We start from the raw sequence: 14,973 nt of genomic DNA on the forward strand, positions 1-14,973 counted from the left end.
TATATTAGCTCTAAACCCGAGCCCCCGAAATGGTCACGTGATACTGGTAAGCGAATACTCTGTTTTGGCAGATGCCAATTGACCATAACACGGATGTCCAATATCAAATATGTACGCGGTAAACTTCACTTATTTAGAGCCCAATACCGACTAAATTTTGCCAAGCCATTTCTTAAATATTAGAAATACGTTTCACGAATTGGTAACCCTGCATAATTTTAAACGCAACGAGGCTAACGGTCCAAATTCAAAAACACCAAATTTAGTTTCCAAACTTCTTAAAAGAAGTCACAAAACATGGAATTTCCGCTCAAAGGGTTTCATTCACAGACCTAACAGTTTGAGCTATAGAAGTGAATATATAAAACATCATATGTTTGAACTGCGGAGAAAAATATGAAGACAAGATTGATCATCGCAGTTATACACACAACTTAAGCAGTTGTGAAATTAAAGCCTGAAAAAAGTTTCTAAAACTATCTCGTAAACCAGTTTGAAAAAAAGTTTGAAAAGAAAGAAAAAAAAAGTTCGAAGTTATGAACTATCTCGTACAGGATAATAAAGTTCTCAACACAACCTCATGAAGGCACGGCTCGGTACTTTTCATTTGACCGTTTCATCCATGACCCACACTAACTGAAGACCCACAATATTTGCGTAATTTTCTATTCAGAGAGTGAATGGTCAATCCTTAAGCCATTTGAAATCTGCTGCCATCAATGTCAAGCGACGAGCAGAAAAACTCGATGAACAATGCTGAACAAGGAGTTGATTCTTAGGAAGTGCTCCTCCAACAATAACGCTGTCTCCCTTTGGCTTATTGGCATAATGTTAACAATAGAAGACTTTCAACAACCAGTTGATAACTCGCTTCGTCAACCGCAAGAAAAGTTGCCATTCTGGGAGATCCTAGCTTTGGCTTATTCTTTCGTTTGTCGTCAACGGAGTAAGAAAGGCGAAAATATTTATGGATGGCATCATTGAAGCTCTTAATGACGCCAGTTTCTCACTAGTCCCTCTTGATGTGATGCTAGTTCAAAGCAGTTTTACTCTTTCAAAATTCATTGATCAGGTTTTGTTGGTTCGTGTTCAGTTGTATTCCTTACCTCTTCGCCAGTTAATCCAGCTTCGCCCGGGTCACCGGTAGACCCAACCAATCCTACGGGTCCCCCTACCCCATCAGTTCCCGGAGAGCCTCGCTCGCCCTGGTCCCCCTACAAGAAATGACACACCACAACAAACAGTTAAACATGATGGTATATAAAATGACTGACTGGACAACTAAACGCCGCAACAAACAAGTTAAATTTGATGGTAAATAACAAGGCTGACTAGATGCTAAACGTCACAGCAAACAGATTAAACTTGATGGCAAATAACATGGCTGACTGGAATACTAAACGCCACGAATGTGGAGAAACCAATGGTGAAACGATAAAAACGATGATCCAGGATTCACGTGATATAAGGAGCTGATAACTAGGGGAGTGTACCTATCATACTGCCTTGCAAAAACACTGTCCCATTAATCATACTTCAACTCTGGTAGTTATCATTGGACTTACAAAGGTGAAGAGATTGTGTAACTCGCACAGATAAATTTCAGTCGCGACTCCCCTTACGGTCACTTAGCGCAAAATTTAAGTGGACAAAACCTCGAGGTCCTAAGGATGTTCGCTCACGGGAGGTCCGATTGTAACTGAATGTGATGTTATAGTATTCTTCTGACGATGCGTCTCTGTGCCTGCAGTGTTTTGGATCAGAAAGGTATTTCCACCAATGAGTTTCAAGTGATTTTTATTACCTGATGTAAAATGCAATCCAGATACAACTCTAACCCTCTTAGAGTGATATGGTTAAGTCGGTGTAAATCATGATTTATACTGGGTGTTTTTATCTATCAGCTCTGCGATGCGTAAAATAAGTTTTACGTCATTCACGGTGGCTGTGTTTAATTATGACAATGTATCTTCTTACTTCATCTCCAGTTACTCCTGGCTCGCCATCGTCTCCATTTGAACCGTCAGGACCCTAATTCATGACAAAAAAGTTGTAATGTATATTAAAAACACACACACTTTTAGCATGCTCACGAGCGACGTATCCACATATTGACTGACAATCAAGTAGATATCTGATTCTCTCTTACTATAGTGATAGATGAAGTGTACACAAATGTATACTACATATATATGGCTGGATTTATGAAAACCGTGACAATACTTTGCACCAAATCATTCATATACACTTTGATTTCACGACTCCTAAAGGTCTTAAAATCATTCCAAGCGATGAAAACAATAGAGAGAGAATAGCAAGAAAAGGAAGATAAGAGAGTGGGAAAAAAGGCTGATCTTCCTTTTAATTTTTATATCGTCCACTTTAGAGGAAAAAATCCTTGAGCAGGACGCCGACGCGATTTCTTTAACACCGTTTTCATAAGTTATACAACATTTCCTCGTGGTATACCATGCAATATCCATGCCACAGACAATACAGTAACCACTTCATTTTCAATGGCTGTTAACTCGCTTCCTATTATCTACGATCTCGACAACATTCCTAAACCTCTGTTTCTCCTGCGTTTTCGACCTCAAAATTGAAGTCGAGGAAAAAATTTGGTTCTAAACTGGCCCAAACAATAGCTGAAAGAAACTGGAAATGGGGCCGTTTTCTAAATTTAGGAAGGAATAAGTTCGCAGCGCACGATGGGAAGGTTGGGTGTAACACCGTACAATAAACAATGGCTTTCCTGTATTCTGATTGGCTGTATTTCTATAGCGTGATACCAGTAAAAGGTAATACAGGGCACTCACAGGTTGTCCTTTCAGTCCATCTACTCCAGGTTTTCCAGGCGCACCTTGGTAGCCCTGTTTACGAAATTGGAAAAAATTAAACAAAAAACAAAACCGATCTATCTTCTAACATTCATGGTCTGCTTACCAAGTTGCAACCTCGTTCCCAGGGCTTCGCCTTTCAATTTCAAGGGAAAAGCCCTGCGAACTAGTTTGACGAAGATGTGAAAATCAACAGCCGTTTCCACTCCAGAGACGGACATATTGTTTGGACGGAAATGTCGTCTGCGATAGACAAGTCATCTTGGTGTGAACACGGAATGAACAAAGTTTTGGTCGTAAAAAGTCGTTTATATTTGTCCATCAATTTGTCCGTCTCCTAGGACCATTTTTCAAATTTCCTCAAAACATTGTCAAAGTAGTCTGTGGATCCACTTGGCTATCGCCTCGTGGATCCACAGCTACTTTGACAATGTTATGACGAAATTCATGAGCAATAACAGGACAGACGCATGAAAAACTGACGTCAATTTGTTACATGGCGGGTGGAAAGACGGCGGCGAAAGCCATCTTTTCTAAAAGCAAGGTCACCAAGCCTGTTAGTGCCAGACCCCCTGCTTTTAAATCGTCTGTTTGTTCGTGGAGATAAGAATTTACGATGACCAACACAAGATGAGTTGTCCGTCTTGAACGCGTCAGACGAACAAATCGTCCGACGACTTGTCGGTCTTCTGGTGTGAAAATGGCCAATAATTGTTCAAAATCATTACGAGGAACTCAGGTAGTCTAAGACAAGGTTTAACACTTACCCTGCTGCCATCTTTGCCAGCAAATCCGTTTAAGCCCGGGACGCCTGCAAAACCCTAGAGTGTAAAGACAAACAATCGTATTAAGACCTTGAGTGTTGGTTCTGGGGCTCAAGTCCTCGACCTCCCGCACAGCAGTCTGGCGCTCTACCAACTGAGCTAACCTGAACATTGTTTATATAAATGCAATTCACGGCTTCTTACCGGTTCACCGACCGGGCCTTCTGGTCCAGTTCGGCCGGGAGTTCCTGGTGCACCCTAAATATGCGAAAAAAAAACAAAAAAAAGGAAACAAAAAAGAAAGAAATTGATACACAGAAAGCTTGTGACAAAAACAACAACGTTACACACACACACAAAAAAACAGTTTACAAATATAGGAATCCGCCTTATCATATCCTGGCCGACGAATGGATGATAGGTAAAATAGAGCAAAACAATATCAACGCCGCTTTCGTGTCGTTCCTGTGTTCCACAGGCAACCACTTACTGGTAAGACTTGCACTGAGGTAATAGCCAACAAAGGTGTCAAAAGCTCATAACAAAGTTCAGACATTTATGGCTTAGTCCTTCTTCAGTGGATCATACAATGTCAAGGCTGTTTGTGGTAAAATCATTCCTGACATTGCCACTTATTGTATCGGATACATGTATTTTTGGACAGTTGTTGGGTACGGACAGCGAAGAATAAGGGTCTTAACAGGTCTCAACTGCTCAAGATTCAGTTATTTTCCGCAGCCCAATGACTGAAAAAGACCTTGGTTTGTTGGTCTGGACTAACCTGGCGACCACGATCTCCTTTAGGCCCAGGCGGTCCAGTTGGTCCAGGATTTCCCTGATGAACAAACGCACAGAATAACAGACTGTTAAACGCTGTAACTGGTAGCAGCTTTGGTCTAACGCTACATACATCAAGACAGTAGCTACTAAGTGATGATTTCCGTTATTCTCATCAACTGCATGCTTGACAACAGACTGAAATTGTGAGGAGAAAGAAGGCATTGATCATGGTTAGGATAAGACTTACCACTCGTCCATCTCCACCAGGGATTCCAGACAGGCCATCTCTGCCTGAGACGCCCTAAAAAGTAATATATGAAGACAACTTATGAACTAGCTTGTAAACTGAACAACAACAACAACAACAGAAATAACAAATCTTTGTTTCTCATTACAAATAAGATCACAGTTACAACAGTAAATTTTAATTCAGCACAGGTTGTTCAAATAAGGTAATTATTTAATCGCTTGTTTTTAATGGGACTGGAGGCATAATGAACAGTTTCCGAGTTACCCTCCGATGCAGCCCTGTTATGTCTAATTGTAGGACAGGGGCCCGTTTCTCGGAGGTCCCGAAAAGTTTCCGCACCCGGAGAGCCATAGCAAAATCTCAAACCTTGTGATTACAGAGCTGTTTTATTCACATATTCTTAATATAAACAGAGGTCCCATTCCGTACAAGACGTTTCAGGCGTATACACCTCTCGTTATTTAAATACCGATTAAAGTTTCCGGGGCTTTCGAGAAACAGGCCCCAGGAGAGATAAAAGAAGAATTTGCAGTTTACAGTTTAGTTTTAGGAAGAAAAAAAAAACACATTGTAATGACCAAAAATATATTCTGAGATCATGAAAGACATCATTCCTTGTTAGTTCTTGCATCTTTTATGGCATGGTGTCAAAAACAGTTGGCTTCTAAGGTTAACGTATACCTTTAGAGGTGTCTCACGTCTAAGCGATGAGCGTGCCCAGAGGAACAAATTAATAAGCGAAAAACAAAATTCGCTATGACTTCTAGCTTTCAAAAGGTGATTCGGACGCTCACATTTTGAGGTCATGAAAAATTCGACAATTCATTTTATTCTTGGTGTAGTTTGATAGCCAGCTCTGTAGTTTTTAATTTGATATAGGGGTTTAGGTACCTACCGGCAGTTTAAACCGAACACGCTACAGACACCTCTAAAGGTATACGGTAACCTCGACGAAACGAAATACTTTTACCTAGCTTCGGCTTTATGATTTAAAGCATACGATGACATGTTTGTTACACGTTCTTACCGGAATACCGGGGAGTCCAGGCAAGCCACTTTTTCCGGGAATTCCACGAGCACCCTGAAGTATTGATACATCACAGAATTATGACTAAACAACAATAATAATAATCATTCATAATAATGATAACTAATGATATTTAGCCAGGAAGCTGCACGTGCCGCAGCGGTTTTCAAGGAGGCCCTGGAATGACTTCAACTTTTAGGGGCTAAGTCATGGTATTTTAAGCAATTCGGGAAATTGTCGTTAATTACGAGCTCTAAACTTCAAGTTTCCAGAGTGTCTTTTATTGGCAAAATCCCGGCCACAGAACACACAAGGGTGACTTCCAACCGGTGGTTATGACACTGGTAATGACATAAATTGAGATTAACTTCAAAAAAAGCGGGCTAATGTTCTACAAGATAAACCAAATGCATTCGTTTTAATCCTGTCCAATTTTGCTCATCCACGCCCCTTTTTGGTTTTCCTATGTTTCTTTAAGTTCTTCGACAGTTTTTTTTTTTTTTCATGTGATATTTCAGTCAAGAGGGAATCCACCAGACGTTCGAGTAACAAGCGGACAAAAACTTTGCACCAAGATCATTTACATCGTATTGGAAACTTCTGTGCGACTGTTTTAAATATCTTCTCAAAAGAAATCATTTCTAACAACACCAAATGTCGAAAACAAATTTTGAAGTTCATATGAAACACTTGAAACAGAGTATAGGTGAAATGACACTGACGATGAAATTTTACCTGTGTTTGCACAATTTCTCTGAGTTTCTATGGGAAACTGTTTTCGGTCTTATTCCAGCCAATTATTTATAGCTTTAGCTTTTAGAAAATGCAAAAAGAATTCTAATATACTTAACATTATTCTGGTACAAGATTTTTGCCGACTAAAAACTAAAATTGCTCGATTTCCTATCGGATCTCTTCTAAACTCTTTGACCAGTTAGTCAGTGCTTAAACCGCTTAACGCTGCGTGACACAGCCCTTAACTGTTTGTTAAAAAAATCACCGTGAAAGAACAAATAACAAAAATACCATACCTTTACACCGGGAATGCCCGGTTGTCCCGGATGTCCGGTTGGCCCGACCGGTCCCTAGAGAAACAAAATAAACCTGCGCATGAGCAGTGGACTGCAACACAGTTCTCATCTCTGTATTATACTGGACAAACCCAAAGTTGAAATTTTGAAAAATACCAAATGTCGGAATTATCTTGTTTGAGTATAAAATAGAAACTTGATATGATATATATGGGGGTTTTGAAAAAACGTAAGATCAAGGCGTTTTTTTGTGGTTGTTGGTTGTGGGTTTTTCTTTGCGTGAGTCTCTGCTTTTACTTTTATTTTTTGCTTGCTTACGATTAAGACGCAATCAAGGTCCATATATACGCGAAACAAAAGGAAATCCAGCCATCTGGACCGAACAAGCTTGCTTTATGACAAAAAGATAGCATTTTCTTGCGGGACATGCAGCGGGTTATCCCGAGCGCCACGTTCGGGTGGCCAATCACATGGCAGGATCTGTTACATCTCGCAACTTGCGGAGCTAGCCATACAATGAAACCCCATATACTCGTATAATCATGGAGTGAAGAGTCTCTAAAATTATTACATATTGAAGCTAATGAGCTATATTAACTTGCAGTATTTCAGAATTACTGTATTTTCAAATATTAGCTCCTCATTGTCCACAGTGACCTGAAACTTCCTTAGAATGACAGCTCGCGAGTGGTACGCTTTCTTATGTTAAAGTTTATTCAGCGAAGGGCGAGAGAAAACTGCGTTCACTATCGTTTTTTGAAACTTAACAAATTACAACTTGCCCTTTAGGGTTAACGAAAGAAGCAGCTGTTTGCTGTTGGTGTTGTCATAGTTAATAGAAGTGGCTGGTTATGAAACCTGACAAAGTTCCCTGCTGTATGTTTTTGTTCTCTTTTTTGGCCTCCACTGTGCACAAAACACAATTGTTGTTTAGTACTGACTGAGGACCTAACCAAAAGAAACGTTTAGGTTACGTGATTCATGCATAGTGTATGAACGCAAAACAAAAGATTGTGCACGGTCGTGGACCTTCCAACATAAATCTTGGCATTTTTGTTTACTTCTTTGATGTTTGCCGGGCTTCATTACCATTCCCGCAATCAACTACGGCGTCGTGCACCAACTTCATTTCTTAGACCACTTTTCACTAGTAAATGTCATAACACAAAGAACGGCTACTATAGTTACTCACAGGGGGTCCCTGGGCTCCTGCCTGGCCAGCTGTTCCAGAGGGGCCTCTAAAACCCTATAAAAAAGGAGTCGGTTAAAAGCGAACAAGACAGACAGACAGACAGACAGACAGACAGATAGTTTTATTTCAACACAAAATTTCTTCAGTTACAGTGAATTGGTTTCCGAGAGTGCCACGCTAGAAATTACTACAGTTTAATACACACAAAAATACAAATTAAGAACTTCAGAGAATTGTACTTCAACGGTTGACAGTTCAGTGACATTTTATTAAATCCAAAATTACTTACCGGGTAGCCTTCCGGTCCGGGATCTCCTTTGACGCCCACTGGGCCTTCATCCCCCTATGGAACGCAAACAAAACACGAACCTTTCAAGAAAAATCTTATAAGGTTCTTAATGGATAAACATTTTTAGAAAATGACAGTAGGTAGTTTTGGTGGTTTTAGTAGTTTTAATTATTGTATATTTTATATTTTAGATCTGTGATACTTGTATTTCTTATTTCAGATTTTAACACTTTTTATTTTATAGAGGACCTCCCTGAAAACCACGTATTTACGTGACGGGCGCTTCCTCTTTAAAGATTGTTTTTATTATTATATTATATTATTATTACGAATGTATATTTTGATATATTGGAAACATGCTTTGGGTGAACTTACTGTTTGTACTTAATAACTTTATTCTAAATCAAAACTAGAGTCTGATACGTAATGGGAAAATCATATCGTAATGGGAATTAGGTTCGATTTCCGCCGCTCTTTCGTGTCCGGTCTACGTTTCTCCCTAAATGCGACTGGTAATCGAGCTTAAATGGGAATACGACTGGCCAAAACTTTTGATTGGCGCGACTTCTGAAATAAACAGTGGTCCGCGATCTTCGTAACTATTAACTCGTAACTCACTAACTCAGTTAACCATGTTTAAACGAAGAAAATCATAACAGCCACGGTGTTTAAAAATTTGAACTTAGTGAGCTAATCATCTTACCGGAGTAAGTTGACAAAGATGTTTACAATTATGTTTTTCCGTTTGTTTTTTTTCTCCTTCGTTCTTGTTTCCATTGAGAAGAATAATTAACACTCGAGACAGAGTTTGACCACATTTCCAGGCACCTCAAAGTTACATAAACACTCCGCTAGGCTACACGTTGTGTTTTTAACTCTCCTCTTGTGGTAAAACACGGTCTCCCGTGTTTGATATCTTACTTTCCACCTTAGTAACTACACTAACAGAAGACACGAGCATCATGGGATTAAAATGCCACTCATACCAGGCCCCCGACGTCTCCCTTACTCCCAAATGGCCCCTCTTCTCCTGTGCGCCCCTACAAAAAATAAAATACACACATGCATCAGGTTATTCCAAATTTTTACATGATACAACTTAATATCAGAGTCACTTCGTACGAAGTAGGAAGAGCTGCCTCTTTGCAAGAGGCTAAGATTATGGCTACTTCCCCTGGCGCTGGATGGGATGTTAGTTCATCGTACTCTAGAGTTCCGACACATTGAAAGTAAAAATTCTTCTATGGCAAGAACTGTTCATTTAGCAAAAACGGGAGCCTAACTCCCTTTGACCTATGCGAAAGCCCTCTCGGGCCGCCATTTTAATGTCCCGCAACGCAAAAACTTGGAAATTCAAACGTCCTCTATAACAAAATGAGGAACCCTGTGGAGCGTAAACGTAGTAAAACGTCAAGTTCTTAGAGGGTCTCCTATTTGATGAAACTAAAACTTAAGAAGGATTGGTCATTTTTAATATCAAAATTAAATTAAAATTAATCCCTCAAACTTGGTGAATACAATTCACAAATTGTGAAAATTCAATATCTGAAAAAGTTATTTGCCATCGGATTCCCATACAAACACTGTAATTTCTGACCGCTTTGCCTACCCGTCAAGATGGCGTCGAAAACCCGGTGATTAGGCCTGTTATAGGTCTGTTACTCCTTAATTTTGGCGCGTTTAACTGGTGTCCTCCGTGAAGAGAAGTCGTCAGATACAGTGAACGACACACCTCTCTAATACGGACACCGAAGGGACAGAGCGAGGAGCGAAGTGTCCGTAATGGAGAGTTCACTATGATGACGTCACTTTTAAGTCTTCACTGAAAGTTTAGTGTTAAGAAACTAAAATCAGGCCCAAAAGTGAGTGTCTTGTAAATTTCTGAATCTAAATTGATTAACTTTCCATTTACTACCCATTTCCCCGAGAGTGCCGCTTAAAAAATGGTTCGACAGTGAATAAAGAATTGTCATGTAAAAAAGCATTATAATGAAAACAAAGCTCGTCTTTTTGGGGAGAAACTCCACGTGGTAATAGCTACCTTCTCGCCGGTATTCCCTTTAGGGCCTTGTAATCCACGCGGTCCTGTGGGCCCCTAAAATAAACACGAAGAAAAAAAGCTTGAAATATTAGTTTCAATCCTGAATGGCACGAATGAATAATATCAAATATTATTATATGGCAAGATAGTCTTGAGATAAATCCGAGCGTTTGATTGGTTCTTTCTCGGTCGGGATTTTGCTATGTGTGTATTTTACCCCAAGTGCCATATAACAACCTACTTACTTAACCTAGCTTGCTCAAACCGTACTGGGGAATATTGGAACTTGGTCGTTTTCTGCTACGGCCTCAGGTCAATATTCCCCAAAACGGCCCTCGCGTTCGGTTAGTAAGAGGTTAGTATCAAGTCTATTTCCGAGTGGGTAGTCATACGAACATTAATGTTTTTGCTTTTTTTCCTTTTTTTCCTTTGGACGATGAAGGCCTTACAATTTTAACGGAATGTGGCCCCATTACTGACCGTTGGTAAGGTAAGAAAGACGTTAAATGCGACAGTGGAATGTTCTGCCAAAGGAAACAACATGGAGCAATAACCAGGGACTTTGATCATCATTTGTCCGTTCCCCTAGTGGAGAATTTGCCCGCAGGTTCCCTGCCTCCAGTCTTCTCTGTCCTTGCAGCTGAAGCTGCTTTTATGTAGGTAACATTTCGAACACTATTTGAAAGATCTCACTTTAATTCTTTTCTTTTAGTAACCCTGCGATTAAAATCTCAAGCATTCTCGCTAAAATTAATGTCAAACCTCGGAAAAGTGCCCAAAGCGTGTGTTATTTTGTTCTGAACTGACGTAAAAACGTCCGTAGTAATTAAAATACGGATAACTTCAAATTCAATTTTCTCTCCCAAGGTTAGCTGGAGAGCTAAAGTCTCGATAAGTTCTTCTTAACTGTATTCAAATTGTTGTCTACCATGCTATGAAATTTTTTGGTAACTTTATTTTGGCCTTTATTGCTCGAATGCTCACAAACAGTACGTACCGGAGCTCCAAGCTGTCCTGGGGTGCCTGGGGAGCCAGTGGCGCCGCGAGATCCCTGCAGGATGAACAACAGACAACTGAATTAGTAATCACACGTGATTCATTTGAGGTTAAGTGGCGTCAGTCTAGATTTACACCGATGCGGTGAGCTTTTGCCCTTGGTACAATTCAGTCGCTATAAACAAAATGCGTTTTACATGTACAACGACGATTTTAAAAGTGATTGAAAAACTGGGGAATAAATATCATCTTTGTCGCCTCTTGCAGTATTGCCTTGGTGAAAGGAAGGTATTTATTCACACATCAGTCGCTCCAAGGAAAAAAGAAAATGATCCAAATTGTTGCGAGGTCTTTATCATTACTTTGATTGCGAGGATCTAAATCCGGACTAGCTGCGAAACTAGCACAGTTCATTGGTCACGAGGAAAGCCATATTTCTGCAATCTTTGTTCCTGTGCTAACGACATTGTGCATGCTAACTTTTCTGCGCGATTTTACGAGTGTTGTTAAGGTTTCCGTGCGCTAAGAAGTATGGGTAAATGTACCAGTCGCCATTTTTTTCCTGCAGAGGATTGCTGACGTAACAAGTGTAATCCGTGTCAATCTTCTCCATCCTCAACCATCCTTGTTCCTGTATGGTTCATTATTATCTCTTTGGTGTTTTTCTAGTTTAGTAAACTACTATTTTCAGGTTTCCTTCGATGTAAAGGTAATTTTGTACATGGCCAAAATAACTCAAAATACCGTGACTGAGAGCTCCTTTAATTAGTAAGCTACGAACATGATTTTCTATTACCCTGTCAGTCGATCAACTGTATAATACTCTTTCACAAAAACACCAAAGTGATTTGGCTAGTCAATCATGACTCCTTGAAAAATTGCAACATTGGCTCGATGTCATCCGTTTTAGTCTATAAGTGACTTAGCAAAGTCTTTGCCACAGCCGGACTGAGCCACAGACTCAACCAATTCTAAGAGACAGGAGTTGTACTGAAAAGGTAGTTACATGCAGACTTGCTTGCCAGCAAGATCTCCTCACCTGTTCACCTTGTTTGCCTCGTCGTCCAGGGATTCCGGGACTACCATCTTGTCCCTAGGAGACAGATGGATGGGTATGGTTTAAGGTTGGCGGTTGTTGTTTGTTCTTTTACATTTCTACTCCTACAGCAAATCAAGAACGGGAAATGCCGAAGGCTGAGTATTACGCATCGAATTGGTATGGTCAAACTACCATGTGTGTGTATATTTAGCCGATAGTTTGAAAGAAGCTATGGTGTGTATATAAGCTCTGCAAAAGAGTCTAACGTTTTGACACAATCTGAACTCCTTGATACTGCAAACACTCTCAATGAGCTGTGGATTAAAGGAATGAAGGTAAGGCAGGCATAAATCAATACTCCTGACGATTTTTCTACTGTGTAGAATTGTTGTTTAGCGAGACATTCCTAACATGGACACCGGAACCTATTTTATACATGTTTTGCCACAAATCCATTCAATTTTGGTGTGTTTCAAATTGGACTAAACTGTTAAAAATCAATTAAAGGAAATACTGAACGGTTTAAACATGACCTTAATAACAAAAATGTAAACTCAATGGCTGTATGAAATTTATCTATTATGGTGTACCTTTGGTCCAGGTAAACCGGGAGGTCCAACGCTTCCAGGTACACCATCAGAACCCTTATGACAAACAAAAGAACTTATCAGTTGATGAACGTCTTTAACATAGAAAACAGTGATTTAAAAGTCTCAAATGGTAACGTTATCCTACCGATTGACCATCTTTTCCATCTGATCCAGGAAGTCCAACAGGTCCACGACTTCCCTATGTAAGCATATTCAACAGAAATAAGCAAAAGATAGAAGTCACAGAATATAAATAAGTAGTAAAGTGGAAACCTGTTGATTTCAGCGGGCCATGACAAGGCTGTGATCTAAGAAAAATTACGAGGAGCCCAAAGGTTCCTAACATGATGGCTGGTCTTTTTTAAGTGACGTCTTGACAGTCATATCACAGTTGCACTTCTACACAGATGTTCTCTAATAAGCATCCAGAGTGTTGAGACAATGTTAAATATATAAAACTTTAATCAGTACATTCAATATTATCAGGATTCAAAACAAGAAACGAGAATAAACTGGGCTATATAATCCTTCTCAAAACAAAGGTCAATAATGAATGCGTATTTGGTTCGAGTGGCCGTAATAACGGAGTAAAACTATAAACGATTACTCAGGCTGGGATTTCAGAATGTGGACTTTGGGCGTATTAACAGGGTGACCGTATTAACGGGTTTTCTTAGAAGAAATGTATGGGCGTTTCGCCAAGACAAAAGAGGGCCATAACAAAGAGCTGACCGTATTAACGCGGTGACCGTAAGGCGGGGTTCCAGTGTAAATGAATGAATGTTAAACGTCTTTGAGCTTAAAATACTTAATGTGACCCTCAGAGTGTAAAATACATGTTCACTCTCCCGTGAACAAGAACCATAAGACGCCAAAAACCATAACGAGGCTACGTTGATACAAGGCTACGTTGATACAAGGCTAATCCTGATACAACACATCCTTAATAACAATAAAGAACAAATCTTGACTGAAATCACTTACTGGCTCTCCCTTACTGCCAGCTCTGCCAGGGCGGCCTGGGAGTCCCGGGACACCCTATTAAAACATAAGAACAAAAATAATAACTGAATTTGCTGTCTTTCTAAATACTGATTTTGGCACTTGTTATTTGAATTTTGCTACACAGTTAGTTCTCCCACTTGTCTGTTCACATTTTGCTCTCATGTTTCCTGCCTGGCTTACTAACAGACAGACTGACTGGCTGACTGAATGACAAACTGACAACATGACAGACTGACTGGCTGACTGAAAATATGACACACTAACAGACGGACTGAAAGACAGACAGACAGACTGACTAACAGAATGACTGGCTGAGCGACGGACGGACGGACCGACAGACTAACTGATTAACAGACTGACTGTCTGTCTGACTGACTAACTGACTGACTGACTGACTGACTGTTGCACTCACAGACTAACTGATTAAGACTGACTGACTGACTAACAGACAGACAGACAGACATACCGGTACTCCAGCTGATCCAGTTAATCCACGCTTCCCTTCAGGTCCTCTATCTCCCTACAGAGGATTGAATCAAGTGCGCAGTGTATTAGATCAAAGGAAATACAATAGAAGTGTTAACATTCACTCGTAAAACGAAGGATTGCCACATACCGTTATTCCGTCATCTCCAGGTGGCCCATCATCACCAGCAAGTCCCACAGGGCCCTAACACAATTAAAACAACACAGATCAAAATCAGTACCACAGGGCCCTAACACAATACAAACAACAGACACCAAATTTAGTTTCACAGAGCCCTAATCCAATTAAAACAACAATGATCACATTCGGCACTACAGGACCCTAACGCAATAACAACGACAGACATCGCATTCAGTACCACCTCGGATCAACAATGTTTGTAGTAGAACCTCACCTTTCACCTTTCCGACAAATAACCTTTTCTTGCTACTGACAACTGTGTTGCGCATGTACTTATTCTGAACTGGCATATCCCATTCTCGTCCCCAGTGCTACTCGTCTTAAAATGTCATTGACGTTTCTCCTCCGTTTCTCCGACCACGTGACCAAAAGAAACGGAGACTCTGGGGATGAGAATGGGCATATCCCTGCTAAATCTTTTTCTACTGCTGTGTTTCAATCAAGAAATTGGTCTTAGTCTTGGTC

At 40.2% G+C, this 14,973-nt stretch overlaps 1 protein-coding gene across 1 annotated transcript in view; it reads right to left on the reverse strand.

Annotated features, from left to right (window-relative positions):
- LOC110053893 (uncharacterized) overlaps window positions 1-14,973 on the reverse strand; it is a 64,295-nt gene that overhangs the window by 14,450 nt on the left and 34,872 nt on the right. The window contains exons 35-54 of the mRNA XM_089284056.1: window positions 14,458-14,511; window positions 14,308-14,361; window positions 13,821-13,874; window positions 12,982-13,035; window positions 12,837-12,890; window positions 12,247-12,300; window positions 11,209-11,262; window positions 10,212-10,265; window positions 9,157-9,210; window positions 8,171-8,224; window positions 7,882-7,935; window positions 6,690-6,743; window positions 5,659-5,712; window positions 4,629-4,682; window positions 4,383-4,436; window positions 3,806-3,859; window positions 3,605-3,658; window positions 2,817-2,870; window positions 1,978-2,031; window positions 1,107-1,214 (exon numbers count right to left, since the gene is read on the reverse strand). Coding sequence (XP_089140182.1) covers window positions 1,107-1,214; window positions 1,978-2,031; window positions 2,817-2,870; window positions 3,605-3,658; window positions 3,806-3,859; window positions 4,383-4,436; window positions 4,629-4,682; window positions 5,659-5,712; window positions 6,690-6,743; window positions 7,882-7,935; window positions 8,171-8,224; window positions 9,157-9,210; window positions 10,212-10,265; window positions 11,209-11,262; window positions 12,247-12,300; window positions 12,837-12,890; window positions 12,982-13,035; window positions 13,821-13,874; window positions 14,308-14,361; window positions 14,458-14,511 — 1,134 coding nt within the window. The remainder of the gene's footprint in view (window positions 1-1,106; window positions 1,215-1,977; window positions 2,032-2,816; window positions 2,871-3,604; window positions 3,659-3,805; window positions 3,860-4,382; window positions 4,437-4,628; window positions 4,683-5,658; window positions 5,713-6,689; window positions 6,744-7,881; window positions 7,936-8,170; window positions 8,225-9,156; window positions 9,211-10,211; window positions 10,266-11,208; window positions 11,263-12,246; window positions 12,301-12,836; window positions 12,891-12,981; window positions 13,036-13,820; window positions 13,875-14,307; window positions 14,362-14,457; window positions 14,512-14,973) is intronic.

Source organism: Orbicella faveolata, unplaced genomic scaffold (assembly GCF_042242905.1).
Source record: "Orbicella faveolata isolate gen_17 unplaced genomic scaffold, um_ofav_v1 contig_13, whole genome shotgun sequence".
In the NCBI taxonomy this organism is placed as follows: domain Eukaryota; kingdom Metazoa; phylum Cnidaria; class Anthozoa; order Scleractinia; family Merulinidae; genus Orbicella; species Orbicella faveolata.